This window comes from Procambarus clarkii, chromosome 81 (assembly GCF_040958095.1).
Source record: "Procambarus clarkii isolate CNS0578487 chromosome 81, FALCON_Pclarkii_2.0, whole genome shotgun sequence".
NCBI classification, from domain to species: Eukaryota; Metazoa; Arthropoda; class Malacostraca; order Decapoda; family Cambaridae; genus Procambarus; species Procambarus clarkii.
In genome coordinates, this window is record NC_091230.1 from 23,691,191 (window position 1) to 23,717,827 (window position 26,637).

The 26,637-nt window shown below is 35.4% G+C and overlaps 3 protein-coding genes across 23 annotated transcripts in view; 2 read left to right on the top strand and 1 right to left on the bottom strand.

Annotated features, from left to right (window-relative positions):
* The window catches only part of HisRS (histidine--tRNA ligase), a 31,760-nt gene extending 18,673 nt beyond the window's left edge, over positions 1-13,087 (top strand). For 6 of the 16 annotated variants that reach the window (XM_069315386.1, XM_045766706.2, XM_045766707.2 and 3 more), the window contains exons 2-10: positions 3,012-3,092; positions 4,602-4,709; positions 5,605-5,679; positions 6,108-6,303; positions 6,680-6,813; positions 7,021-7,278; positions 8,037-8,345; positions 10,497-10,646; positions 12,660-13,087. In XM_069315386.1, the coding sequence (XP_069171487.1) occupies positions 3,012-3,092; positions 4,602-4,709; positions 5,605-5,679; positions 6,108-6,303; positions 6,680-6,813; positions 7,021-7,278; positions 8,037-8,345; positions 10,497-10,646; positions 12,660-12,818 (1,470 nt within the window). In that variant the 3' untranslated portion in view covers positions 12,819-13,087. Of the gene's footprint in view, positions 1-81; positions 376-725; positions 957-3,011; positions 3,093-4,601; positions 4,710-5,604; positions 5,680-6,107; positions 6,304-6,679; positions 6,814-7,020; positions 7,279-8,036; positions 8,346-10,496; positions 10,647-12,659 lie in introns of those variants that run through there. The other 10 variants (XM_069315381.1, XM_069315380.1, XM_045766700.2 and 7 more) reach the window with 6 other exon arrangements.
* LOC123773169 (uncharacterized protein C1orf50 homolog) lies at positions 12,562-22,238 on the bottom strand. 6 transcript variants are annotated; one of them, XM_069315390.1, is made up of 6 exons: positions 22,100-22,226; positions 20,542-20,562; positions 18,756-18,868; positions 16,594-16,812; positions 14,648-14,813; positions 12,562-12,762 (listed from the first exon to the last, which is right to left on the bottom strand). In XM_069315390.1, the coding sequence occupies exons 1-5, from the start codon at positions 22,137-22,139 to the stop codon at positions 14,649-14,651; spliced, it is 558 nt and encodes a 185-aa protein (XP_069171491.1). In that variant the 5' UTR covers positions 22,140-22,226; the 3' UTR covers positions 12,562-12,762; position 14,648. The 6 variants fall into 6 exon arrangements, with proteins under 6 accessions (XP_069171491.1, XP_069171492.1, XP_069171490.1 ...); XM_069315391.1 differs by having other exon boundaries at positions 16,594-16,755; positions 20,542-20,568; positions 22,100-22,223; XM_069315389.1 differs by having other exon boundaries at positions 20,542-20,568; positions 22,100-22,217.
* A 290-nt stretch (positions 22,239-22,528) lies between these two features.
* Positions 22,529-26,637, top strand: part of LOC123763463 (ATP-dependent RNA helicase Ddx1-like) — a 28,428-nt gene continuing 24,319 nt past the window's right edge. Inside the window, exon 1 of the mRNA XM_069315406.1 lies at positions 22,529-22,654. The gene's annotated coding sequence lies outside the window, so the exon portion shown is untranslated. The remainder of the gene's footprint in view (positions 22,655-26,637) is intronic.

Below are 26,637 nucleotides of genomic sequence, written 5' to 3' on the forward strand. Positions count from 1 at the left end.
CTAATACAGTTTTAACCAAGTTTTTAAGTACAGTACAGTACAAGTAATGTACAGTATATTAAGTGTGTCCGTCCAATACAGGAGGTGCCTCTAGTGCTTCTGGATGTTCATCTGTCACAGTACAGCTATGTGGGAGGTTTCCAGCCTTCACAGGCAGACATAGCAGTTCTAACCTCAGGCTGTGTTCCCCACAGTCCCCCTCACACATTATGCAATGTGCGACGCTGGGCAGCACACATGGCTACTTTCTCCTCCAGCGAGTGCCAGGCATTACCACCATATACTGTTGGTTGTAAGGTGTGATGCCACAAAATGTTTATTTTCTACACCATCTTTTGGGAGAAGCTTTTACCTCGCTGCAGTTTGTATTTCAATGTACTGTTTTCTATTCTCTGGAATATGATAGATTAGAATTTTAGTGGTTTTAAAAATGGATGTTTACAAGGCAGTTTATTTTTAGGTTTTGCATTAAAAATTTATTTGATTTGTTAAAAGCCATTGCAAAATCTTACTTACCTTTAATTAAAGCTGAAATGTAACACACTAATATCCTTAGGGGTAAATTAAAACAGACTAATCTCCCCTTTGAACTTTAACAGAAGTTCGTTTTGACTACCCTGTACGTTTACACTATACAGTACTGTACTTTAGAATTTCAGTACCAGTATAAATAATCATCAAATATTGAACTTGTCTTACTATCAGTATTTTCCATTTATTCACAGCTTTGATCTCTGTATACAAGAAGACAAGAATCAGGTGTCAGGAAACACTTGGCGATTTAGAGAAGTTAGGCTAATATTCCAGTCAAAAGAAGACTTGAAATGGCTTTTATTGGTTCACTATATAGAAGTTTAAAACCTGCAAACCAACTCATGGCTGGTAGAGGCATCACTATTCAAATGTCTGCCACACTCCTCTCGTCTCTCCCTGGCACAAGAAGCCTAGTGTATAAGGTAGGCGTGTACGCTTCGTACAAACAGTAGTTCAGACTTGTGTTTGCCTTGGTGCTATTTTAACTCAAATATTATTTTGCATCTTCATTTTATCCCACTTTTATCTAGTGGCTGGAAATAATGTGCCAGAGAGAGAGAGAGAGACTTAGACTATCACATTCATACAGTGGGACAGTACTTATTTGTAGGTGTTGCCTATGTCTTACATTCTTATATCAAGACATTTATATCCTATTGTGGTGAGCAAACAACCATATACACTTAATAAAACATAATTTATATATTCCATGATCAATCTGAAGAACTGCAGCTTGGTGCAAAGGCATATATAAATATTTAAGAAATTACAACATATTAGCATGAGATCACGAAGGGGGATTAGAGGGGATGATGCATGCTCAATACAGTAGTTGTAAATTATATGAAAAATGATTGTTGTATTGCTTTATATGCTTTACAATGTATAAATTTATTATTGTGCATGGCCATGTGGATTTACTGATTGATGCCTATCACATTGCTTAAATAAATCTTCAGATTGCTTATATGCTTTTCTGCTTTATTATTATAAATGTTGATTCAAACATCTTTTTTTTTAAAGTGGGGGGATATTTAAGGAAACTTGTATGAAGAAATTATAACAGCAGCAGCTTTTTTCAAGTTGGGTACTAGTTCACCTTTTATCTAATATATATAGTACTGTACTGCACTCTGTAGATGTTCCTCACATTAACACTGTAGCACTTATTTTTTCATAAGGGTTCTGGTATTTCAAAACTCTGTTCTGAAAGAAATTTCAGAATTTTACTTTCCTTGTTATTAATGAAATTGTAGCTGTTTAAATTATAATATAATCAAAACAGTGATATTAATTACATGTGTGACCTTCCTGCCAAAATTTGTTCCCAACTTGGTACCTTCATTTGATACTTCCGGCAATATTAATCTTCAGAATTTAATTTACCATATACTGAATCATCTTATTTTTGGTTTTCTGTGGAAAAACGTAATGGAGAATTTTTCTCAATACAGTAGTTAGTTTATTCAGCACTGAAATTTTCTAAATTACTTTTTTCCCCCTCATGTTGGTGTATAAATAACCACAGTACATTAGCATTTGCTTTTCAAAACTATATACTGTGTTTGCTTTGGGCATGCACAAATGTACTGCATACATTATTCATAAAATATAACTATTAACCATGAAGGTGAATGTAAGTCCCAATTTATGTTTTAAGTGTATTAAAAAACAAATTTTGGGATGTATCCTACATCCTTTCTCAAGGTACTGTACACAATGACAAAATACAGTGGCGCCTCGATTAAGAGTTTAATCTGTTCCGGCACTAAGTTCGTCATGTGGAAAACATGTCTTGCGAAACAACAAAACTGTCGTCGAAGGTGTCTGAGAACCAGCAGGAACGCTCGTTAATCGAGCGAAAGCTCGTCAGTCGAGACATTTTCTGCGAGTGGCTTGCTCGTAACTGGAGCCGCTCGTCACTCGAAGTTCCACTGTATTGTACTGTATATGAATAGTACCTCGAGAAAGGATGTAGGTTACATCCCAAAATTAAGTTTTTAATACCGTACACTCAAACATAAATTAGATCATTCTTTCACTTTCATTTAAGCACTACGGCAGTGTAGTAAGTTTTCTACTATAACCATTTTATTATTTTAATTGTAGTACTGTACTATATTCACTCAATAATGATTATTCACCATTTAAATGTCTGTGCATATACAGTACAGTAGAAACTGGCTTAGCAATCATTTGTTAAATTTGAATACTGGACCATAATTGCTTTAAATATTTGTGAGGACTATTCAGAGGAGCAAGGTTTGCTATTGCTGGAATTTTATTACTTTAAAATTAATCCAATAAGATTAATTAAAACCATTTTTTGTTTAATGAACAGCACTGCATGTTTTTATTTAATTTAATGCATTGAAAGATATTTTAGGAAAAGTAGGTATTTTTTATGAAGTGGCAAATCCTGTTAAAAAGGAATGTTAATGTTTATGGTATGAGTGATTTTCTTGTTCCATTTACAGATGGATGAGCAGCTGTCAGACTTTGTTCACAAGAACATAAAGATGAGTGATGAAGCACAAAATTCAAAGAATGGGCCACAAGTTAGTTTTTTGTAGTACTGTACTGTTGGCATAGTTTTGTACTGTACTGATAGATTTTGGGTTAATGATAGTGTAAGTTTTATTGAAAGTAATATTTCAGTTGCAGTTGAAGGGGCATGATAATTAAACTTACGAATAGTTTCATAAGATTTTGCTTAACAGTTAAAGTAGATAATCTTGGGTGGTAATAACAAATTTGTACTTATCTTACAGTACTGTGCTAATTTTCCAAATGTTTGACAACTAACTATGGAGCACTGCAGATGTAGATTGTGGAATGTGTAACAGAGTGGTAGTCCCAGCCCTTATATATTGCTGCGAAACAATGGTGTGGTATGAAACTGAAAAATATCAATAGCTAGAACATTAGAAGTACACAGTGTGAGAAGCATGTGTGGTATTAAGGGAATAGATGAGAGTAAATAATTATAATGTTCTAACCTTATTTACCGAGCCGATTATTCTCCTTTTTATTACAAGCAGCTACCTCAACATCCTATGAAAGTAGGAAATGTTTTAATGATACTGTAATGCATACACAAATATATTTAAAAAATGGGTCATCTAATGAGTATGAATTGTGCTGTTGCACATGGTCTAGCATTTAGGTTTGTACATAGGTACTGTATCTGTTTTCTTTATCCTTTGCCAATGTTTGCACACATTGCTGCCATTCTCTGCACCACTGTTTATACCCAAGGGTATAAACTTTTATACCCAAGGGTATAAACACCTTGAAACCAGCAATTTCATCATGAATATATCAATTTTGACCTTGAGAAGCAAAGGAGTATGATTTAGAATCACATATACCTGTTGCATGTCACAGGCTGCACATAGTGCACAGTATTTCCAATGAGCTGTAAAATGCATGCCAGCACTCTCAAGCAGTTGCTCTACTGTAGCATAGAATGATTTCTAAACATGGTCTTTAATATTTTTACTCAATTTTGCGGTTTTGTAACTCGTGTAATACATGCCTCAATTTTAATTTCTCTCATAATTAAAATGAAAAAGAAAAGTTACAAGTACTGTACTTGTTGACTGTTAAACTTACTCAGCATTTTGGTAGACCTAGGAGAGCATTGGTACACACGAGTCAGCCTGATACTGCTAGCCATATGTCTAGCTGTGAGTCTCTACTACTCTGTGTACTCTTCAAAAGAAATAACAAATGTACTGGTACTTTGGAATACAATATACTTGTATATTGTATTCATTATACAGTAATAATATAAGACACATTCAGCACTGTATTACTGTATATAAATAATGTAGTATTTTAATTCAGACTTAATACATATACACTATATAATTTGAAATACAAATTAGCTACATTTTGTTGTTGTATCATGTACTGTAATTTGCCTTTTAATTCAATTTAAAAAATATAATTCTTATCCATATATGTACTATACTGTAATGAACATTCCAATACTGTAGTACCATATCCAGGCTGTTTGTTGATATACTTTTGAAGACCTAATATATTGTTTTTTCTTTCTTCAGAATAATAAAGATGGTGAACAAGTAAAAAAGAAACCTGGGAAATTTACATTAAAAACACCAAAGGGCACCCGGGATTATGGGCCGGTAGAAATGACCGTCAGAAGACAGGTAAGATTTAGATAAGTTTATCATTACTGTATCATAATAGAGTAAGTCTGTACTCAGCTGGCTTTTGGCACAAGGCCTTATGCTCCTAAGAAACCTAGAGCACCTGCATTTTTAGATAAAAGAAACCACAAATGTCAGAGACACTTCAAATGTGTTTGAATATCATATTGAAGTACTGTTTTAAAATTCTTTCTTCAGTTCCAACTCATTACTGACAGGTGTTTATGGCATAACATCTACTGAGGTGATTGCTGATTTTGGGATCTTATCTTGAGGTTATCTTGAGATGATTTCGAGGCTTTTTTAGTGTCCCCGCGGCCCGGTCCTCGACCAGGCCTCCACCCCCAGGAAGCAGCCCGTGACAGCTGACTAACACCCAGGTACCTATTTACTGCTAGGTAACAGGGGCATAGGGTGAAAGAAACTCTGCCCATTGTTTCTCGCCGGCGCCTGGGATCGAACCCAGGACCACAGGATCACAAGTCCCGCGTGCTGTCCGCTCGGCCGACCGGCTCCCTGGGATGATCACAAGTATGGTGGACTGCTCCATCCTATGCCATTTTGCAATGCAAGTCTTGCAGGAAAGCATGGCAGAATTAAAACCGTTCACACATTCCAAAAGCCACATTAAAATGGGATACACTTTGTGATGTTTTGTATTTCCAATTCAATTATTTAACAACAAAATTTGATGTAACACTGAAATCTGTGTTTACTGTGTTTATATTTTAGTCAAAATACCCAATTACAGTTTTTGTGTAATATTTATTTATTTATTAATTAAAGCAAAGCATATTTTAATGAGCATCATTTGATAATGTGTAATTTTTTGAAGCTTAAAGAATGCATATACCATAAGTGAGCCTTATAATAACTTGTTTAATTTTATTTCCAGGTTTTTGATACAATATATAATGTATTCCACTTGCATGGAGCTGTAGAAATTGAGACACCAGTATTTGAACTTAAGGTTCGTGCTTCTCATTAATGTTGATATTTTATGCTTGACCTCTTAACATTTGCAAATTGAGTGATGTCAGTAATTAAAATACTGTTAAAGTATTGTCATGTGATGTAGGTTAGTGCATGCCTGTTTTTTGTCTGATTCTCGGACAGCTCTTATCTAATGTCAAATTTGTACACACACTTCAGGCACCCTTACATACAGAAACACTGAAGGTCTTAATTCTTGTTAGGTGTTGGTTTAGTTAAATTAGCATAAGAATATAAGAAATTATTATAGTTCAGCTTTATCATGAGTTTTTCCTTGTTTATAAGAATATTCATAATATATGTATTGTGAAACATGCCTTGCATACAGAAAAGAAAACTCCTCTGATCATTCTCTTTACTGTAAATTACAGTATAACCAAACTGACGTTTGTATTTTCTCAATAGGATGTGCTTACTGGCAAATATGGAGAGGATTCAAAACTTATTTATGACCTGGAGGACCAAGGAGGCGAAATTCTATCGATGAGATATGACCTTACAGTCCCTTTTGCCCGATATGTCGCCATGAATAAAATTGCAAACATAAAACGATATCATGTAGCTCGTGTCTACCGTAGAGACAATCCAGCTATGACGAGAGGTATGAATTAAATTAGTTGTGGCAGAATTTTTTCAGAGGAAAAAAAAAAATATTTGGCCATTTTAGGTTATTTCTGTTTTGGTGTTATATTCAGTGTATAATTAGCATCCATGTTCTGGCTGTAAAATCCTCGAGTGATATAATATATTGACCTAATGACTAGTCCTTAATTTAGTAACTGAAGTGGTACTTAGAATGGACATTATAGCATAAACCTTTTGATGATGATTATTTTATATTTTATTAAAATTTTTTAAATATTATGTATAAATTTTTATGTAAATTACAGGTCCTAATATAATCTTATACTCAATACTCTAGTCTTATAAATATCAAGATAAGACAACATTTGATTGTATTTTGTCTCATTTTACAGGTCGATATAGAGAGTTTTACCAGTGTGACTTTGATATTGCTGGGCAATATGATCCTATGATTGCTGATGCAGAGTGTGTACAGCTAGTTCATCAAGTGTTGTCAAAACTGAACTTGGGAGACTTTATCATTAAGGTCAAAAACCACTGACTTTATCTTGTGCAGCCATAGATTTCAACATAATAATTTTCTATATTGTACTTTAAATAAAAAAGTATATGGTTAATTTTAGTTAAAAATGATAAAATTGATGGGAATATAACATGCAGAAATGTTTTAAATATTGTAGTACTGTATAGTATATGCTTAATTTGTTTCATTATTTTGAATTTATATTTTTAGGTAAACCACAGAAAAATCCTTGATGGAGTATTTGGGGCATGTGGTGTCCCATGTGAGAAGTTCCGTCCGATTTGCTCTGCAGTGGACAAGCTTGACAAGTCACCTTGGGAAGACGTAAGAAAAGAAATGGTAGATGAGAAGGGCTTGGATGATAATGTTGCTGATATTATTGGAGAATATGTTAAGTTTTCTGGCAAGGAGGATCTCATAGAAAAGCTAAAGAATGATGAGCGATTGAAAAATTCAGCTGCTGCTCAGGTAAGATATTTTACAAAATTATCACAGTAATGGTTCAACAAGATCACATACTGGTAGAATGAATATTGTGCATTCCTTGTGCATTCCTAGTGTTCTGTGTTCATGTGACATTTTTGTTGTTAAAAGTAAAACGTCTAAAGCTACACAGAGACCAAGCAGATACAATATTGGACATTCTTCAGTACATGCTCCAGTCTGTCTCATACATTACATCATCATCATTACTTCTTTCTTACATTATTGAAGAGTGGGAGATCATCTTTGAGGAAAAAAAGGCAGCTGACCATTCACCATTTCAAGTACATTATACAGTCTCATGAAGAAACAAGCTTCAGCAAATAGCAGCAAATTATCCACAGTAGCTTCATAAGAATAGGTATATAGTTCTCCTTATGAATTATTACAAAGTACAAACACCACTTTCACTCCCTTACAAACTGCTGCCACTCATGTTTCTTCCCTGCCAAGTTCCACATACTTTTCACACACTATCCCTACTTCTTTACACCATGTCATCTCTTCCTGCCCTCAAAGTAGTATTAATACTTTCACTTCATTAGTCTGTTGTTACCCATTTATTCAACATGTCCAAATTAAAATTTCCTGAATTAACCCCTTTATTTCATTGTATCAAATGTACAGGATGGTCACAGTATTATCACCTACATAATTTTCTATCCGATTATATATATATACACACACACACTTCTGAAGTATTATGTTTTGTGGTAAATTTTAATAATCATCTTTTCTGACAGGCTGGCCTTGCAGACCTTAATCTTCTCTATCAGTACTGTAAGAGTCTTGATTGTGATGCCCACTTGGTGTTTGACATGGGTTTGGCTCGAGGCCTTGACTATTACACTGGAGTTATTTATGAGGCTGTGTTGACAGCTGGCCAGACTAAAGATGGACCTGTGGGAAGTGTTGCGGGAGGTGGAAGGTACGATGGACTGGTAGGGATGTTTGATCCAAAAAAGAAGACTGTGCCTTGTGTTGGTGTCAGTTTTGGCATTGAAAGATTATTTGCTATTCAAGAGCAGAAGCAGCGAGCAGAAAATGACAAGGTGAGTTATGAAGGCTCGTTTGTAATGATCTGAGAATTTTTTTTTATACTGTAGCTTTTTAATAATATTACCTTCAACTTGGTACCATATGTTCCAGTAGTACAATTGGGTTCTTTCTTAACTCACAATCGAGAATTCTGGGTTCGAATCCTAGGTAGGACAGAAATAGTTGGGCACGTTTCCCATCACCTACCAGTAAATAAGTACCCAGGAATTAGTCAGCTTGTTGTGGGCTTGCATCCTGTGGTGGGTCAATAGCTAGACTTTTTAGGGGAAAGGAGGGGGTGGACCCCCTCCTTTCCTCCTTAAGCCTAACATGCATACACTAGCTGCATATTCTCTGACATAATGAATTTTTCTAAGATTCTTTGTACAGTATGTGCTTTTAATAATGTCTTAATAATAATAATGCTATTTGCACTAATATTGTACTGCATCAATAAATAGACAGCATCTTATAACTTATTTAATCTGTCCATCTTCCTTTGATGTTCTCATGGTCAATTTCAACTCATTAGGAATCATATTAAAACTAATAATTATTGTTTTGTTGGGGACAGGCAGCCTGTATATATACAGTATATATTTTAGGCTTGTATTGAGGTCCCCCAAGGTTGAACTGCTGACCTTGCCAGGATATAATGCCTCAACAGTTGCCTAGCTCCTGGGTACCCATTTACTTCTAGGTAAACAAAGACTTTAGGTGAAAAAAAATGTGCCAGACTATTTTTGTCCCGCTCGGGATTCAAACCCAGGATTCCCAGTTGAGAATGAATATAACTGTACTACAGAAACCTATATAATTCAACAGTGTAGCATGACAATAACAACTCACTAGATCTAAATAAATTTACCCATCAATTGTACTTTAACATTTGCACTATATTTAACTTTTTGTATTAAAGAAAAACAGTACTGTATTGGTATTGTGCTAGATATCTTTACTGAAATTTGATTGTAGATTATAGTACTTGATTTAGGGTTTTCATGCTGAAAATATGTAGTGCTTTAAACATAAAGTTAGCTCTGATTTTGATAGAACACTAAACATGAATTATGTCTGTAAATGTTCAAGCATTTTAAAGATTTTTTTTTATGGAAATAAATTGTTGATTTACCATAGTACTTGTAGGTCCTGGTTAGATTTTGAAGTGAAGTGGGCAAAATGAAAGGCCAGTCTATCATAGAACTTCATTGTTTCACAGAAGTTTTTGAGTAATGTGCTCTCATTGGGCAGTTCTCATTCCTTTCATATAGTTTTGTTCCCACTGATGGAACAGTGATGCAAGTGATGGAACAAACCAGCATGTGATGCTTAAACATTCTAAAGTACTCATTCAATATTTGTTTAATTGCATTCTGCATATGACCACACTCTTAAGAGAAGTTCCTGTAGAAAAGAAGATGCAGCAAATATATACTATAAATACAATTACACTCGTGTTGGTTCTAATATTAACACTAATGTTCTGACCCATCAATGCATTCATGACTAAATGTTCCAGGCATCTTGGAGTCCTGCTCAGTGATACTTAAAACATTTATACTTTATAAACATTTTCTCAGTTAGCTTTTGGGTTTAATTTCGTGTCAAAATACTTGCAAATGAATTTGCTACCTTGCTAGAGTACAGATGCAAAATAAAAAGTGATTTGATAATAAGATTTGCATGACACTGATGAATATAAAAATTTTCATCTCAACATTCCTCATATTTCTAAATATGGAAATGTTTCCACATTATTGGTCTGTGCTATTGTATAAAGAAAGCAAACATAACTCATTCTTTTCTAGCAGATAATCTGCAAATCATGGTGAAAATTCTCACAAGCAGAGCAATTATTATCTTTATTGACAGATACCTGGCCGAGGTGATCTCTAGTTGGTCCCCCTGATAAGCTAGGTTCACACTGTTCCAATAAGTAAATAAATAAATAAATTAAACTAATAAATGACAAATGATATCATGAATTTTGAGATGAATGACATTTTTGTATCATCAGAATATTTACTGTTGGAATATGGATGATATGTTTCATCATCATCAGCATGGTAAAGTGTTAAAACATATACAGTATCTGGAACTTGTTTACTTTTACACTTTAAATATTTTGATATAACTTGCTTTGAATTTTACTGTATTTGTTACAGCTGCGATCAACCCAAACAGAAGTGTTTGTGGCAGCTGCATGTAAAGGAATGGTACATGAAAGATTGAAACTTGTTGGTCTTCTGCATAGTGCAGGAATTAAGGCAGAATCTAGCTACAAAAACAACCCAAAGATCCTCACTCAGCTACAGGTAAGGATGTAATAGCTTCAAAAGTTATCTTTATATTAATCCTAGTAGAGTATTGTTCTTGGTTTTACCAGTGTGTTATTTTACTGTTATAAGAACCCACTCCTTCATCCTCTGTAGTATGAATAGTGGTACTTTTATATCAATGTGAGGTGCTCCAAAAACATGTGCATGGCCAAGGATACTATATGGCTGACATGTTGCCCAAGTCAGCAGTATTCTCATGTACACCCAGTCAGCATGCTGTCAACTTTTTCAGAGGTTTATTAAGGAAAATATGGTATCAAGATGAAGTCACAATAATATGGCTGACAAGTTGACACCCAACCCACAAAGCTGAAAGTAAAGAAACTATGTTGTTTCAGTCTGCCCTGGAGCATTAATCACGTGACTTAATAATGATCAAGGACGGACTGAAACATCATTGTTTCTTCATTTTTAGGTTTGTGGTTTTGGTGTCAATACTGTATGGATATCGGGAGTCTTCGTTGGTGGTGGCGGCAATGTTTGTGGTTCACGTGTCCTCGGTGATTCCCCTCCCCTCCTCCAATCATGCATAAGCCAGCCAGGCTAGATGTAGGCAGCCAAAACAAGCAGCCCTAAAGGTGTACAGTGGCAGTCACATCTTTATCCTGCTCGCTCCCTGCCCACCCTGTTCTGTAACATAAACCAACCCCACTGTACCTTCGATCTCGGTTCCCATGTCATATTAAGCATGTTTTACTTTATACTAATTTATCCATTTGCTTATATAAACAAAAGCAAAGATTCTTAGTGTAAGTATTTGCCTCCAGGTGACAATGTGTGCGCACTACAAAAACTTTTGCATGACCTGCTAGTGCCATGTATCCATCCTATGCTGTCCCAGATGTTTATTATGTAAAATACTATAATTGATCGCTGTTGAAAGGAAGTGTGTTGGTGATGTACCAGTGCCTAGGTGACCCAATGGAAATGGATACCTCTAAGAAGGAATTTCACAGATTAAATGTGTTTAAAGGCAGGGCTATAGAGTAATCCCTTTAGTCAGGTTTTCTGGTATTGCATGACAGGTTGAACTTTAGATTTTGCTTGGTAAACTTCAACCATGTAGCGTGTGAATAAGGATATAAATGGTATTATCTTTAATTTTGCTCAGAATGGCTTCTGTTGGTGTCATTGTAGCATTAGTCTACAATAGCAAGTGACACTGAAGAAGACTCCTGTATCAGCTGTACATTACCACCTACCACTTCAACTTTTTAAATGTCTAATGATAAAGGAATAGTCAAGCTATTTGTTTGGTGGTCTAGGAATGCATCCTATATTGATAACATTGCGCCTATTGGAAATATTGTTTTGAACAGCTGTTTAACGAAGTGTGTGTGTGTGTTCCGAAAAGGGGTTTGTAAGTTTTGTACTACATTTACATTTGTTTACTCAAAGCATAATCATGTGAGTAATGCTAAATATAAATATGTTTTTGAGTAAACTAGAAAATCAAGGGGGAAATGGTGTTAATATACAGTATGTCAATTTTAATAATTCTTACCGTTACTTATCTTTATGCTAACTCACCTTACAATTAGGTTTGGTGTCCAACCAAACCTTCATGTTGCTGCTGGTAGTCTTTCAATGTATTACAACTTTACTGATCATTCCTGCCTTGATCACTTGAATATACAATTTTCTGTTCTTACTGGAAATGCTGTTAAGTGTTACACAACTTCCATGTATAATTAACTTTGTTTCAATTTCTTTGATGGTCATCTGGCATCATATACAATATGAAATTGCTTGACTTTGCAGAATTGCAAGTCACTTGGTATTTTTTAGGCTGTACTGTACAGTTTCTCATCCGCAGTATACTTCGTGAATGTAACAGAATGCACACAGATGTTTGAGAGTTCAGGTGGAGTTGTGTAGTGATAAACTGGTATTCCTTTTTTATGTAGAATTTTATTTAATTCATTTAGTTCATTCATTCATGTACTTTTGTGTTCAGAAATCTAATAATTAGTTGGTTTTCTTTTATAGTATGCTGAAGATAATGCAATTCCACTGGTAGTGCTTATTGGAGAATCAGAAGTGCAAGAAGGTATAGTGAAACTTCGAGAAACAGCCACACGTGCAGAAGTATCTGTCAAAAGGGAGGAAATGGTAACGGCCATCAAGCAAAGGCTTGAAAATAAGTAGCATAATATTTATTGTCTAGCACTAATGCATATTAAAATGTTAATGTACACTGGTTCAAGAATTAGAAATTTTCAGAAAAGTGTTAATGTGGATACTGTAATCATTTTGTCAAGAAAAGTAAACTCATTGTAGCTTTCAATTTTGGAGAATAATGTCAATTAAGGCCTCATAATTTTATAATTATTTGTAAATTGAGTAATCATTACAGTATCTATCAGACTGGGAATGGTAATTGAATTGTGTCATTCTTAAATAAAGAATTCACAGCTTGTGGTGATGTTTTTCCAACACATTTATGTCTTAGCCCAAATGATCAATTTTATATACTTGGGTAAAAAAAATTTGCATAGTGAAAACCCTAAATCAGTAAACCCAGACGAAGATGGCAGCAGACAGGAAAGTGTAACAGGCAGCTCAATTGAGATACACACACACGCAAAGGGCATTTGCAGACATTGTGGAAAGAGAAAGATATTGGAATGCACTTACAATCATCCCAAAAAATACCTCAATATACTTTAAGTGAAAAATTTATGCTCTGGATCAACATGCAGGTATTTCTATCTAGATTTGCAAAATCTCTCAAAGAAAATGCTATTACTTGTGCTGCCCAGATTTAAATATGAAAGGCACAGAATGGCAAACAGGAACATGGTTTAGGAGAAGAGGCAAATAATTTAAAGAGCCAGAAGAAATAGGTTTCGAAAGGTGGCACATAGGGCATTCATGATACTGGAACTGGCAAAGGAAACCATATGCACATCAGTCACAGTTACAACTATGACATGCAACACCAGTACAGGTCAGAACAAATCTAATATGAACCCCAAATAACAGAACTCCCTGAAAAACCTAAAGATGCACCAGAGCAATCTCATTGTTTTTATAGTCCTTAGCAAAATTAAAAGGCAAAAAACTAAATATCTCTTATAAATGGCCTCCACAGAAGCAAATGCACTATTTGGAGCTTTCACAGAAATCCAAATGGGGGAAATAATGGACAGTGAGATCTGGATACCAGATTATAATTTATATAAATTCAAGTAACTAGGTTATATGGAGTGGTAGATTTGTATATTGGAGAGGATCTTATATGCTCAAGAGCTCCTAAACTTTACAAATGAGATGGTAGAAATACTTGGATAAAATTAGAGAAAACAAACCTATGTAATTATTTTAATATACTAAAATACAAACTTCTAGATGCAATGGTTGAGGAATTTACAGAGCAGGTTATCAGAATAGAAAATAGCCTCAATACCAGATATTATTTTCTTTGGAGTCTTCAACCTACCCACTCTAAGATGGAGAATAGCAAACAATGTTATACCAAGAAATCAACCTCGAAATAACCAACCACAGGTCAGAGAGATTGAGACAAATTTTCACTCAACCAGGAACAGAAAATACCCAGTAGTTGAAGTTACATACAAATATAGAAAACTACTATAGTCATTTTAATAACTAAAGTACAGAATGCATCATAAGAAAGGATGAATAACATAATTAGGGAATATATAGAACTTTACTTGAATATAGCAAGTCAAATACAATAGCTATTACTATGTAGCCAATATTTTGTATATATTTAAATAATGTTTCCCCTAGCTTTAAAATATAAAACAAAACATTTGATAAAGTATCCACATTGCAAGAATATATTATTAGCACTTACTGACTGATAAAGATTAAGCCACCCTCTTCATCTATCTTAAGATTAAAATTGATGAAGAGGTGGCACGGGCATAAATAGCCCATAATATATTAGCACTAAAACCAACGTGTATATAAACCAGTTACATACTTTTGTATAAAAAAAAAAAACTTACATTACTTGCCCATTGTTATAGATAAGGTGTTTGAACATGATAAAAGTTTGTCTATCATCTTCTGATCATTAGACCTGGCTTCCATTTTATTCTCTGGTGTCCACGAATGGTCATGTTCTAGACGGTATGATCCTAAATATTCATGCGGACACGTTGATCCCCACTCCTAATAATAAATACAACATTAGTTTCTGCAAGTAAATTATGCTAAGCTCTTTTAGCAAAGATAAAGAAAGAGTTGTGACGAATGGTTGTATGGAAGTTTTGCAAACAGGTGTACATGAAGTGATAAATTCTGTAGAGGGGAAACTGCTCTCTTTGACTGCCCTCCAAACTTTGAGAGTTTGAAGGATACAATGAGTCAGGAAGAAAAAGATAAGGAGTGTGGCATGAACAGTAGAGTTGGATTTAAGTAAAATGTTGATTGCTTAATACAGTAACCAACATCTTTGGTCTGTACTTGGTATGTCCTTCACAATATGTTAGTCACATTAAATGTATGGAAAAGGCATTTTCACTGTATTATCCAATGAATTTGAGAAGATGGGCAGTTAAGTGAATGTATATACAAGGAAAATTTACGATTGTGAACATCAGTGTAGAGGCTGAAGCAGTGTATTTAGGGAAGTTATTGGCAGTTTCCTTTATCTATGACATGATTACCTAGACTTCACGCCTAGTCTATGAAGCAGCCAAGAAACTAACTACTGTACTACACACGATTTTCTGGAGCTTAGTATCTTGAAACACATTTTCAAGATATACTGTATATTTTAAAGTACAGTATTCAGTATTGTACTTTTTTTGTACCCTATCCTCTTTGAACCTCCCCACTGTACAAAAGTGGAAATCAGTGTGATGATAATAAAACGACAGCAAACCAAGTTTTTTGTTTCAAGTCAGAAGATGACAGAATTAATAGCTGAAAGGCGCTAATGATTGTTTTTAGAATATGAGGGATAGTTTCAATGAGGAACATATGTGAAATAATAGAAAGTATGAGGTTGAGGTAACCAATGAAGTTTTAAGGTTGCTACTGTCAAAATCAACGTACAAGAATGTAACAACTCTTGTATCTCAAAAAAAAAAAAAAAACAAAAAAAAAAAAAACGTATTGTATTTGGAAGAGTTTCAATGTCAAGAATGTAACATCAATGTACAAGAATGTAACAACTCTTGTACATATCTCAAAAAAAAAAAAGTATTGTATTGGGAAGAGTTTTTGTCGAGATATTATTTAGTTCCTCAGTGTGGAATACGGCAATGTACTGCACATATACTACATCCCCCCCCTCCCCCCCCAAAAAAAGCTTCCCCTTATTAGTACACAAACTAACATGAAAATCTTGGTATTCCAAGGTATTATGTTTTAGTTTATTTTAGTAATTTTTACTTTTAATTAGGTGTATTAGCTTTTTTTTTTAATCTTGAGGAAAGGTCTTTCTTTTAAATTTGTTAACAATAAAATTCTCTGGGTTCATAAGGTAGAGGCAGATGACTAGTATCTTTGAAGGAGAGAACTGCACAATATATTATAGAAAGAATGAAAGATTATTGTGGTGATAAAGCCTCCAGGAGTAATATCAGCATGGTTTACCCTCTAGTTGAGGCAGTAAGGTATCAGGGCAATTGATATTAGTACTGTATGGTATATATAAAGTGAACAATAATACACAGAAAACATACTTCCCATTTTAGAAGGCAAGAAAGGACACAGAGGAAACAATTATAGGCAACAACCATATGCATGAACATAATTGAGCACGACAAATTTGACAACTGTCAACTATGTTACTAGCGGCCCAAGAATGCAAAGTGTGTAACAGACACAGCCATCCATAATGGAACCATGGTAGCAACACTACATCCAATATGAAATTGTGAGAATGCAAAAAATAACTATACAATCTAATGATATTAGGGCTAAAATTTATATACAACAATACCTTTGGGTTAATAATGGAGAAATACTTTTGGCCAGATTGTCGTCGGTAAATGTGGTAAATATTGCCAGGCTTCTTGACAAAGTTACAGGGAATGTGATGGAGGTCAGCATTTTCCTTAGCCTCCTGCAGTACTTTTCTTGCTTGTTCTTGAAGAAACCGCACCTGTTCTGCAATCACCTGGAGCTTATTGCTTACATTTGCATGTACGAATGTGTCGGCCTAGAATGAGAATTAGCCCGACAAAAAATTGTTCCATACTGTATTTGAATTAAACCACATAACTATTATTTTATTGGCTTCATATGTATCATTTTGCCTTCTAAAAGTGATGAGTCAATAAAGTCTGGAAATATTTGATCCATGTAAACATGGCTAAGAAAAAAAAAAATATTATACAATTTGGAAATATTTCAATGTAAAACAGGCACTAATAAAGAAACAATTAAAATATAGTACCTGAATTATCATAGAAAATTTAACAAGACTTTAAAAATACACTAGAAACTTGTTCAACTGGAAAGATTAGTTACAGACTGTTGTATTCAATCAAAGCTACTTTTTTGCATTTTGTGGCCTCCAAATAATTACTTTTAGCGTGTTATATAAATTGTTAGAAAGGAAGCCTGTTAGGCTTATCGAGGTTATCCTAGCCAAGGACACATTTGTTTGTATGGTCACAATCATCCAGTTACTGGCCAGAACTAGTGCACCTCATCCATTGCAACACCATTAGTGCAAATAAGAGAAAATATCTTTGCATATACTGTACTGTATTGTGATACTAAACTCACTTGGTCATGCATCATTATTTCACTGTTTCTCACTTTCGTGGAGTGGGGAGGCATCAACCCAAAAAAATCATACTAGTGAAAAGGTAATAGATATACACAAAAGATAAAGAAAAGAAATGCTTTCCACACACTATACAGTACTGAATATCATTCGGAGTAAACATGGGCCAATACAGTTCTCCACCACTTCAGATGACCATTACTACAGTGCTCCTACCGAGTTGTCATCTAATTACAAGATTCATAACTTTCCTGCTGACAGGAGAGGAAGTTGCTTCCACTAAGTTCAAACCAGAAAATCTGACCATTCTTTCTCCAGCAAATCTGACTACCAACTAAAATACAGAATTGATGTGCTCTAGCCCATAATCTGGTTAATACTCCGTAAGTGATCCACGTAGACTCGGGGAGGAGGCGATCAGAGAGAGCAGACACATTTCTGACAGACTGCACATCCCTGTAGGTGAACCTGTTTTTGCATCAATATAGGAGAATGCAACTGGATAACATTTGCGAGTCTTATCAGGTCTGGTATTTGGTACTTTTACATCAGTTTTATAACCCTGCATTTTGCACAATTAGCAAAATTTGTTGGGAGCCACCAAAAGTACGAACTAAAACCCTTTTCACAACAATGGTAAGCCTGTTACTTAGTACAGTAGATCTTAGCCTTAGCTTGTCTTCTCATTGAACACCTCATAGTTGCATCCTCCATTGCTAAAATTTACAGAAAACTTATATGCTCTGTGGCTGATAAATGTAGAGGCAGCCGACGATTCTCCTTTAAATTCAGCCTTTAAATACAGCCTTTAAATTCTCTTATGCTAAGATACTACTACTTTCTACCCAATTTAACATTACAGCCCTTTCTACCAGACATGTTTTCATCTCAAATAATGAAATATCAGAAGTAAAATTCCTGAATATCCTTGAGTATCTAGAGTAACATTGTACTAGCACAGAGGTAGAGACCATATGGTCTGGTCATGTCCAGTATTGGCAAGACAAGGGCAACCACACAAATAAACACTGTTTACAACAGTAAAACATTAAATTTTTCTTCTTAATATTTAATAAAAAGTCAAACAATAGTAGCAATTTTGAAATACAAGATAAGCAAGTACATATACACAATCCTGGTCAGTACTTATTTTCCCCTCGCATATTTGAAAGCATGCATCCCATTCTGGACTTCCAAATACTGTTCAGGTAGCCAAACCACTATGTATTTTTATTTTCCTTGATTTTTCTGGTTGCGCTGTATATAGTACTATATTACACTTAAAATGACACTAAATGCTGTATTGTATATATAAGCGGGAAATGTAATTTGCTATGTAAACATAAAAAATGTAACTATCGTACACTAACCTTTTGGATTTCCGTTGCAAGTTCCACCAAGTCTAAACTATCCACCTTATTAGTGCGATATGGATTGACCAACTGAAAGCCACTTGCAGATGTGTCCATTTCCACAAGGTTTGCTGAAAAGAAAATCGAATATAAATCTTGTGTGTTCTTGTTTCAAATTGTACTGATTGTCATCAATACTAAGGTACAGTACTGTATATATATAACACTCTGCTGACTTGTCCACAATTACTGTAAGTGTACCAATCAGCAGTGTGTGTGTGTGAAACTGTCGATACAGTACAGAACTGTTATACTGACGAAAATACATACTACTGTACTGTATATTAAAGGTATTTTAAATCTAAATGCATTTACGTACAACTGACTATCCTAACTAAAGGTGTTTTAACCTGAGGTAAGCATGAATCTATATAAATTCAAACTAATAAATACAAGGAACTTTATGTTCATAGAAATATATTTTGCAGCTAATAAATACACAACTTCACAATGTGCAACATAATGATCAAATTATACTTGCATTATACTACATATATATATTATACATACTACAAGTCCAATTGATACAATTACGTGTACCACATAGCTCTCTTTAGTCTGACACTTACGAGACTAGTTCTTTAGGTCTTCATTTAAAAGAAATATAATTATTGTCTTAAGTGTAAGTATTTCTGCAAGTACCGTGCAGTTTCTTAAAGCAGGATGGTGCAGTGCAAATTTCATATTGAAAAATGTCAATCTTTTTGTTTACATAAGGTACATAAGGTACCTGTACATAATTAGCACTGAACAAAGCAAACAGCTGGTGTAGGACTACACACATGTATCTACCATTGCTGATGCCTATATACACCTCAGTGCTGATCAAGCAGGTGGTGCAGCCAACCAAAGGGAAACATCAAAATCAATCCAGAACACGCGACTGAAAGCTCAATACACCTTTGTTCCCATAGCGTCTGAGATGCTCGACCCTAGGGGTAGGAGTACTTTGGGCTTTCTCATAGAATAAGGTTCCAGGCTTGTTGACATAACTAGAGACGACTGCCAGTTTCTTGTTTCAGTGCCTCAGTACGGCGATCTAAAGGGGAAAATGCTTGCCGTGTCCTTGGTTCTTGTCAGGAAGCAAAGGAGCTCCAAGAGACCCATAACTTTTAAGCATTCATTGTATTAACCAATGTACTACTTGTAACCTTTAAATAGCTAATAAAGCAAAACAAAACAATAGGAATGGGGGAGGTAGGACAAAAGAACATGGAAACTGCATTGGAGGGGACTTAAAAATCCCCTCCAATGTAGTTGGAGGGGATTACATTTGGAGAGGACCCCATAGCTTTCTCCAAAGTTATGGATCCCCTTCTTCCACCCAGAAGGGGTACCCCCCTTTCCCTTTTATATAATAAACTAAATTAAATAAAATTTGCAAATGCCTCCAGCTAATAATGTGCAACACAGTAAATAGCAACAAATATTTTACTTACCACTTTCCTGTGAAATGTTGTATATGATTAAAGTGTCCATGTTACATGGCAGAAATCAATTTACAATGCCAATATCCCCATGCAATACATTCTAATTTACCCAATTTCCTCATGATAAATTAAGATAACTTTAGGCCCCTATTTAAATAGATCCCGTATAAACTCCTCACCTTCTGCCTATCCTCTCCAAAAATGCACTAGACTTCAAAAGAATATTTAAAGTGTTAACCAAATATAAAAAAAAGAGAATTTAACGTGAAAACTAAATTGAAGCAAGCATGCAATTTATTGAATAAGTGACTCACCCACAGTGGTTGAGCTGTCATCTGTAACTACCACAAACCATATTAATGCTTTTATATCATGTTATGTTTATGTTATACAAGGTTTCAGAAATAAATACAGCATAATGATAATGTTGCTGATAATGGGGAAACATTTACATAAATATAACATACTGTATATGCATTCTTAACTACACATTCTAAAACTTCCTAATGTCTGTTTACTAAACTATTACTGTATGCCTACATGTATTTTAAAATAAAATGAGAACATTGAATTACATATAATCTTTGTACTGTACGTATAAGATTGGTCAATTAATTAGGCAATGCTATTTCTCATTGCCATGAAAATATCATCTACCATAAATTAAGCAAAAAATGAGACTTTTTGGAAAATGTTGGCTAACCTGTATGCACCAGTATTCGTATGACAATGGTTACCAGTAATTTTATCCCTTTGACAGTTAGTTGCCTACCAGTTCACCTCCGTCCTAGTCACTAGACCCTACCCCCAACTTGAGGTTAGAGGGTGTACTGGTATGGAGCAAACTAACAGTTAGTTTTAGTTTAGTTCATTTATTATGCACCCCATACCCATCTTGTGGGCGGTAGTGGAACTAACAAGGGGTAAAAATGACAGTACAGTACCTCTTATTATTATTATTATTATTATTATTATTATTATTATAATAATAATAATAATACGAGTAGTAGTACTAATTTTTTTTAAGCATGCATACATACACAGGATATAAGATTGTATGAATAATGGGGTAGGGCAGGTACAATGCTTAAAGCCACTAAAACGCAGCACGTTTTGGGCTCCATCAAATAAATAGGAACTGCTGGTTATTTTGACCTTTGCCAGTCTCCTCTAACCTAAGGTGACAGGAATGGGGCATACTGGTATAGGGCCCAAACTACTAATGGTGCAAAATGACCAGCAATAAGTATAAGCCTATTATTTATAGCTTCGTTAAACTAAAAAATATTCTCAAGCTAGGAATTAAATTTAAAACAATCCAAATGTAATATTATATATAAATTACAGCACTGTACATGGCTTAAAAATCACTGTGATACAGTAACTGAGCTGAAATGGGTTTGTTCTCGACTCACAATCAGAAATTCCGGGTTCGAATCTTGGCCAAGACAAAAAATGATTACTGACCCCCCCCCCTTTACCTCCAGGATGCAGCCCCCACAACTATATGACTAATTCCCAGATACCTATTTACTGCTAGGTGAACAGGGGCATGAGGGGATAGGAAATGCTCCGAACCATTTTTGTCCCACCCGGGATGGGACGGGCAGGATTGGTGTTCAGGGGCAAGAACACATGTTATGTGCTATCACAACCCATTGTACCTTTTTGTATATAAATAAACAAAATATATAAATTCTGCCCCCTCAAGCCAGGGTGGGTATATAGGGCTGAATTACTTCAATAAAAAAAAAATACACTTCAGCATGACACAACAACATGGCTCGGTATACGTCACATATATCATGCTATCTCCAACAATAAATATCTCGCCCTGCACCAGGTTTAAAACACTAGAGTTGTCTCACACACCTGATGAGGTTGGAACCTCGTGTTGCTTATTTACAGCCATCACTCAGCTGGTCGCCCCGGTCGCCACACACCTGCCACCTGGCCACCTCGTACACACCTCTCGCACACCCTCGCTCTCGTACACGTCAACAAACATTTATTTATTTATTTTATTTATATATATATATACAAGAAGATACATTGGGATTGTGATGATACATAGCATAGTAATTACAATCTTGTAAAGCCACCAGTACGCGCAGCGTTTCGGGCAGGTGAATCATTTCATCATCATCATAATTAATAATAATAATAATAATAAATAATAATTTATTTATTTATTTATTTATTTATTTATTTATTTATTTATTTATTTATTTATATATATACAAGAAGGTACATTGGGTTTGTGAGAATACATTGGATAGTACAGTATTTACATTCTTGTAAAGCCACTAGTACGCGCAGCGTTTCGGGCAGGTCCTTAATCTAGCAGATAATTTTAAGTAGGTAATTTCAATCAAAATTGATAAATGAAAGATACATTACAAGAGAAAAATGTGATGAGAGAGATAAGTAAGTATATTAAAGCACATTGTTATGTTAAAGCTCTGATTGATTACATTGACAGCTTGATTAGTAATTTAAACAAGATTAATAGACACCATACAGCAGATTGACAGCACATATAAGACAGCAATGATCACAATGGTAAAGATGTTCAGAATGGGTACATAAAGATTGGGTAGCAATAGATACAGTGCAATTTTAAGGCAAAAAGTGAAAAATTATGAAGATGAAATTAGGTACTTTTTAGTATTAATTTTGAATGATGTAAAAGTTGGACAGCTTTTCAATTCAGTAGGGAGTGAGTTCCATAAACTGGGTCCTTTTATTTGCATAGAGTGTTTACACAGATTAAGTTTAACTCTGGGGATATCGAAGAGATATTTATTTCTGGTGTGGTGATAATGGGTCCTATTACATCTGTCCAGGAAGAGTTTCAGACAAGGATTTGCATTTAAGAACAGGGTTTTGTAAATGTAGTTGACACAAGAGAATTTGTGGAGTGAGATTATGTTTAGCATGTTTAGGGAGTTAAACAAGGGGGCTGTGTGTTGTCTGAAAGCAGAATTTGATATTATTCTGATAGCAGATTTATGCTGGGTGATGATGGACTTGAGGTGGTTTGTAGTGGTTGAACCCCATGCACAGATACCATAGTTGAGATAGGGATAGATTAGTGCATAATATAGAGAGATGAGAGCAGAGTTAGGAACATAATATCTGATTTTGGAGAGTATACCAACTGTTTTAGAGACTTTCTTAGTTATGTGTTGTATGTGGGTACTGAAGTTGAGTCTCTTGTCTAGGAATATGCCAAGAAACTTTCCATCATTTTTATTGCTAATGTTTACATTGTCAATCTGAAGCTGAATTGCATTTGTAGATTTGCTTCCAAATAGGATGTAGTAGGTCTTTTCTATGTTAAGTGTTAGTTTGTTGGTTGACATCCATAAGTGGACTTTTTTTAGTTCAATATTAACAACATCATTTAGTGTATGTGGGTTGGGGTTGGAGTAAATGAGGGTAGTATCATCAGCAAACAAAATAGGTTTCAGAATGTTAGAGACATTAGGCAGATCATTAATGTATATAAGAAATAGTAGGGGTCCCAAGATGCTGCCCTGTGGCACTCCAACGGTTATTGGTAGAATGGAAGAGATAATATTAATGATGGCTACATATTGGTGTCTATCACTAAGATAGGATTGGATATAGTCCAGTGCATGGCCTCGGATTCCATAATGATGGAGTTTACATAAGAGGTAATCGTAATTAACCGTATCAAAGGCCTTTCTCAGGCCAATGAAGAGTCCAATTGGAAACTCATTTTTGTCAAGGGCTGAGTAAATTCCATCAAGGAGGCTAATAATTGCATCGTTGGTACTCTTTTGAGAGCGGAAGCCAAACTGACAGGGGCTAAGAATGTCGTATTTTACGAGATAGGAGTAGAGCTGTTTGTGGATAATTTTTTCAAATATTTTTGATAGTATGGGTAGGTTCGATATTGGTCTGTAGTTGTTTATGTCTGACGGATTACCTCCTTTATGAACTGGCGTTACTCTTGCGTTTTTAAGGATATCAGGGAAGGTATGACACTCAAGGGATTTGTTGAACAGCAGAGCTATAGGTGGTGCAAGGGCATGGGAGGCGCTCTTGTATACAATGGATGGGATTTCACTGATGTTCCCAGCTTTGGTTTTTAGTGAGTGTATGATGGACACAACATCTGACGGGCTGACTGGTGAGAGGAGAAGAGAGTTTGGATAGCTGCCTGAGAGATATGTGTTGATATGTGTCTGAGTCTGTGGGATTTTACTTGCAAGGTTAGCACCAATCGATGAAAAGAAGCTATTAAATTCATTCGCCATTTCTAAGTCAGATGACAGTGTAAGGCCATCCTTAGAGAGTGTTATCTGGTTGTGGGAGTGTTGTTTAGTTCCCAGGATGTTAGAGATGGTATTCCATGTGCTTTTCATGTTGCCTTTTGCTTCTTTGAATCTAGTCTCATAATACGAAAGTTTTGCTTTTCTTATGATACTGGTAAGCATGGATGAGTACCTATAGTATGAGTTAGATGAGATGAGATAGAGTATAGATGAGATAGAGTATGATGAGATAGATGAGTATAATAAAAATAATAATATTATTTTATTTACAAGAAGTTACAATGGGTTGGTAAAATTACATTAGAGTGATGGTTTTACATTCTTGCAAAAGCCCTTTAAATACAGGTATATCATCAGCTTATCAGCGCTCCCCCCCCCCTCCCCGCCAATTCTTCTGATGATTTTTTTCTAGCTGGATTATTCCTAAGCCAACCAAGCCTTTGGACTAGTCAAACGAACCACTGACTTACGGGAAAATAAATGTTTTTCTGCGGTTGGAAGAAAACGCTCACAGATTCAATTTCTTTCTTTATTATGCACCCCATACCCATCCCGTGGGCACAGTGGGGGACTTATTTTATTTTATAATAATATTAATAATTAATTATTTAAATACAAATAATTAATTAATAATAATAGTCATCATTAATGATTAAATAATTGATAATCCTTAAATGAAGAAGCATAATAGCTCATTATAACAAATAAATAAATGATTAAAGTGGAATTAATTATGGTGACTAATAATGATTAGTGAATAACCATAAATTAATATACAGAATAAAATTAATGGATAGCCGTTATAATGATCAAATACAATGAAGAGAGATCTCTAATTGAAAGTTGCATGATTGAATTTATGGTAATTCCAATTCTTAGTATTCTTGGCTTATCACTTTGGGGGTTCCGTCGGAGCACCCCCAATCCCGTGAGGGCCAGCGGCGCAGAACCCCCCTGTTTATATTTTTTTGTATTTATGCGATACTTAGATTCAGATTCAGATTCTTTATTTAGGTAAAAGGTACATCCATTGAGTTACATACATAATAATGGATTTAAAGATAGAGATAGTACATACAATACCTATAGCTACTAGTACGCATAGCGTTTCGGGCCGGTCATTAATCCTAATTTTTTCCTCGGAATACGACCCGCCAAATTTGTTTAACAACCATTCATTGCTGGGTGAACAGAGGCATACTGTTAAGGACTGGTATCCAATCAATCCTCTCCGGCTAGGATACGAACCCAGGCCAAATCGCTCGGGAAGTGCGGGGCGAGTGTTTTACCACTACGCCGCGGAGACTATACCACGTTGTTATAAAGTGTACAAGACACCGGTACCCCGGCATGGAGACCTTACCTTCCTGTAGGACACATCTTCTGGATGGCAGTAGAGAGGTGGCAGTAAACCAGACGGCCTTGGAAGGGTTCGAAATTTCAAGAGATGAGGTCAAGAGGTATCTGTTAGGTCTGGACGTGAGAAAGACTGTTGGCCCGGACGGAATCTCACCATGGGTATTGAAAGTGTGCAGAAGCACTTTGCTTGCCACTTTCCAAAGTGTATAGTAGGTCACTGGAGACGGGAGACATACCAGAAATATAGAAGACGGCTAATCTAGTCCCAATATACAAAAAGGGTGACAGACAAGAAGCACTGAACTACAGGCCAGTGTCCTTAACTTGTATACCATGCAAGGTGATGGAGAAGATCGTAAGAAAAAACATAGTAACACATCTGGAGGGAAGGGACTTGGTGACAACCCATCAACATGGGTTCAGGGAGGGTAAATCTTGCCTTACATGCTTAATAGAATTCTATGATATGGTGACAAAGATTAAGCAAGAAAGAGAAGGATGGGCGGGCCGCATTTTCTTGGACTGTCGGAAAGCCTTTGACACAGTATCCCATAAAAGGCTGATACATAAGCTGGAGAAACAGGCAAGAGTAATTGGTAGGGTGCTCCAGTGTATAACGGAGTACCTAAGCAACAGGGAGTAGAGTTACAGTGAGGGGTGAGACCTCAGGGATGAAGGGTTGTGTCGTGTCGGGTGGGCAACTCCTCAGGTAGGCAGTATTGCTGGCACCTTTGTTCCTCCAATTTC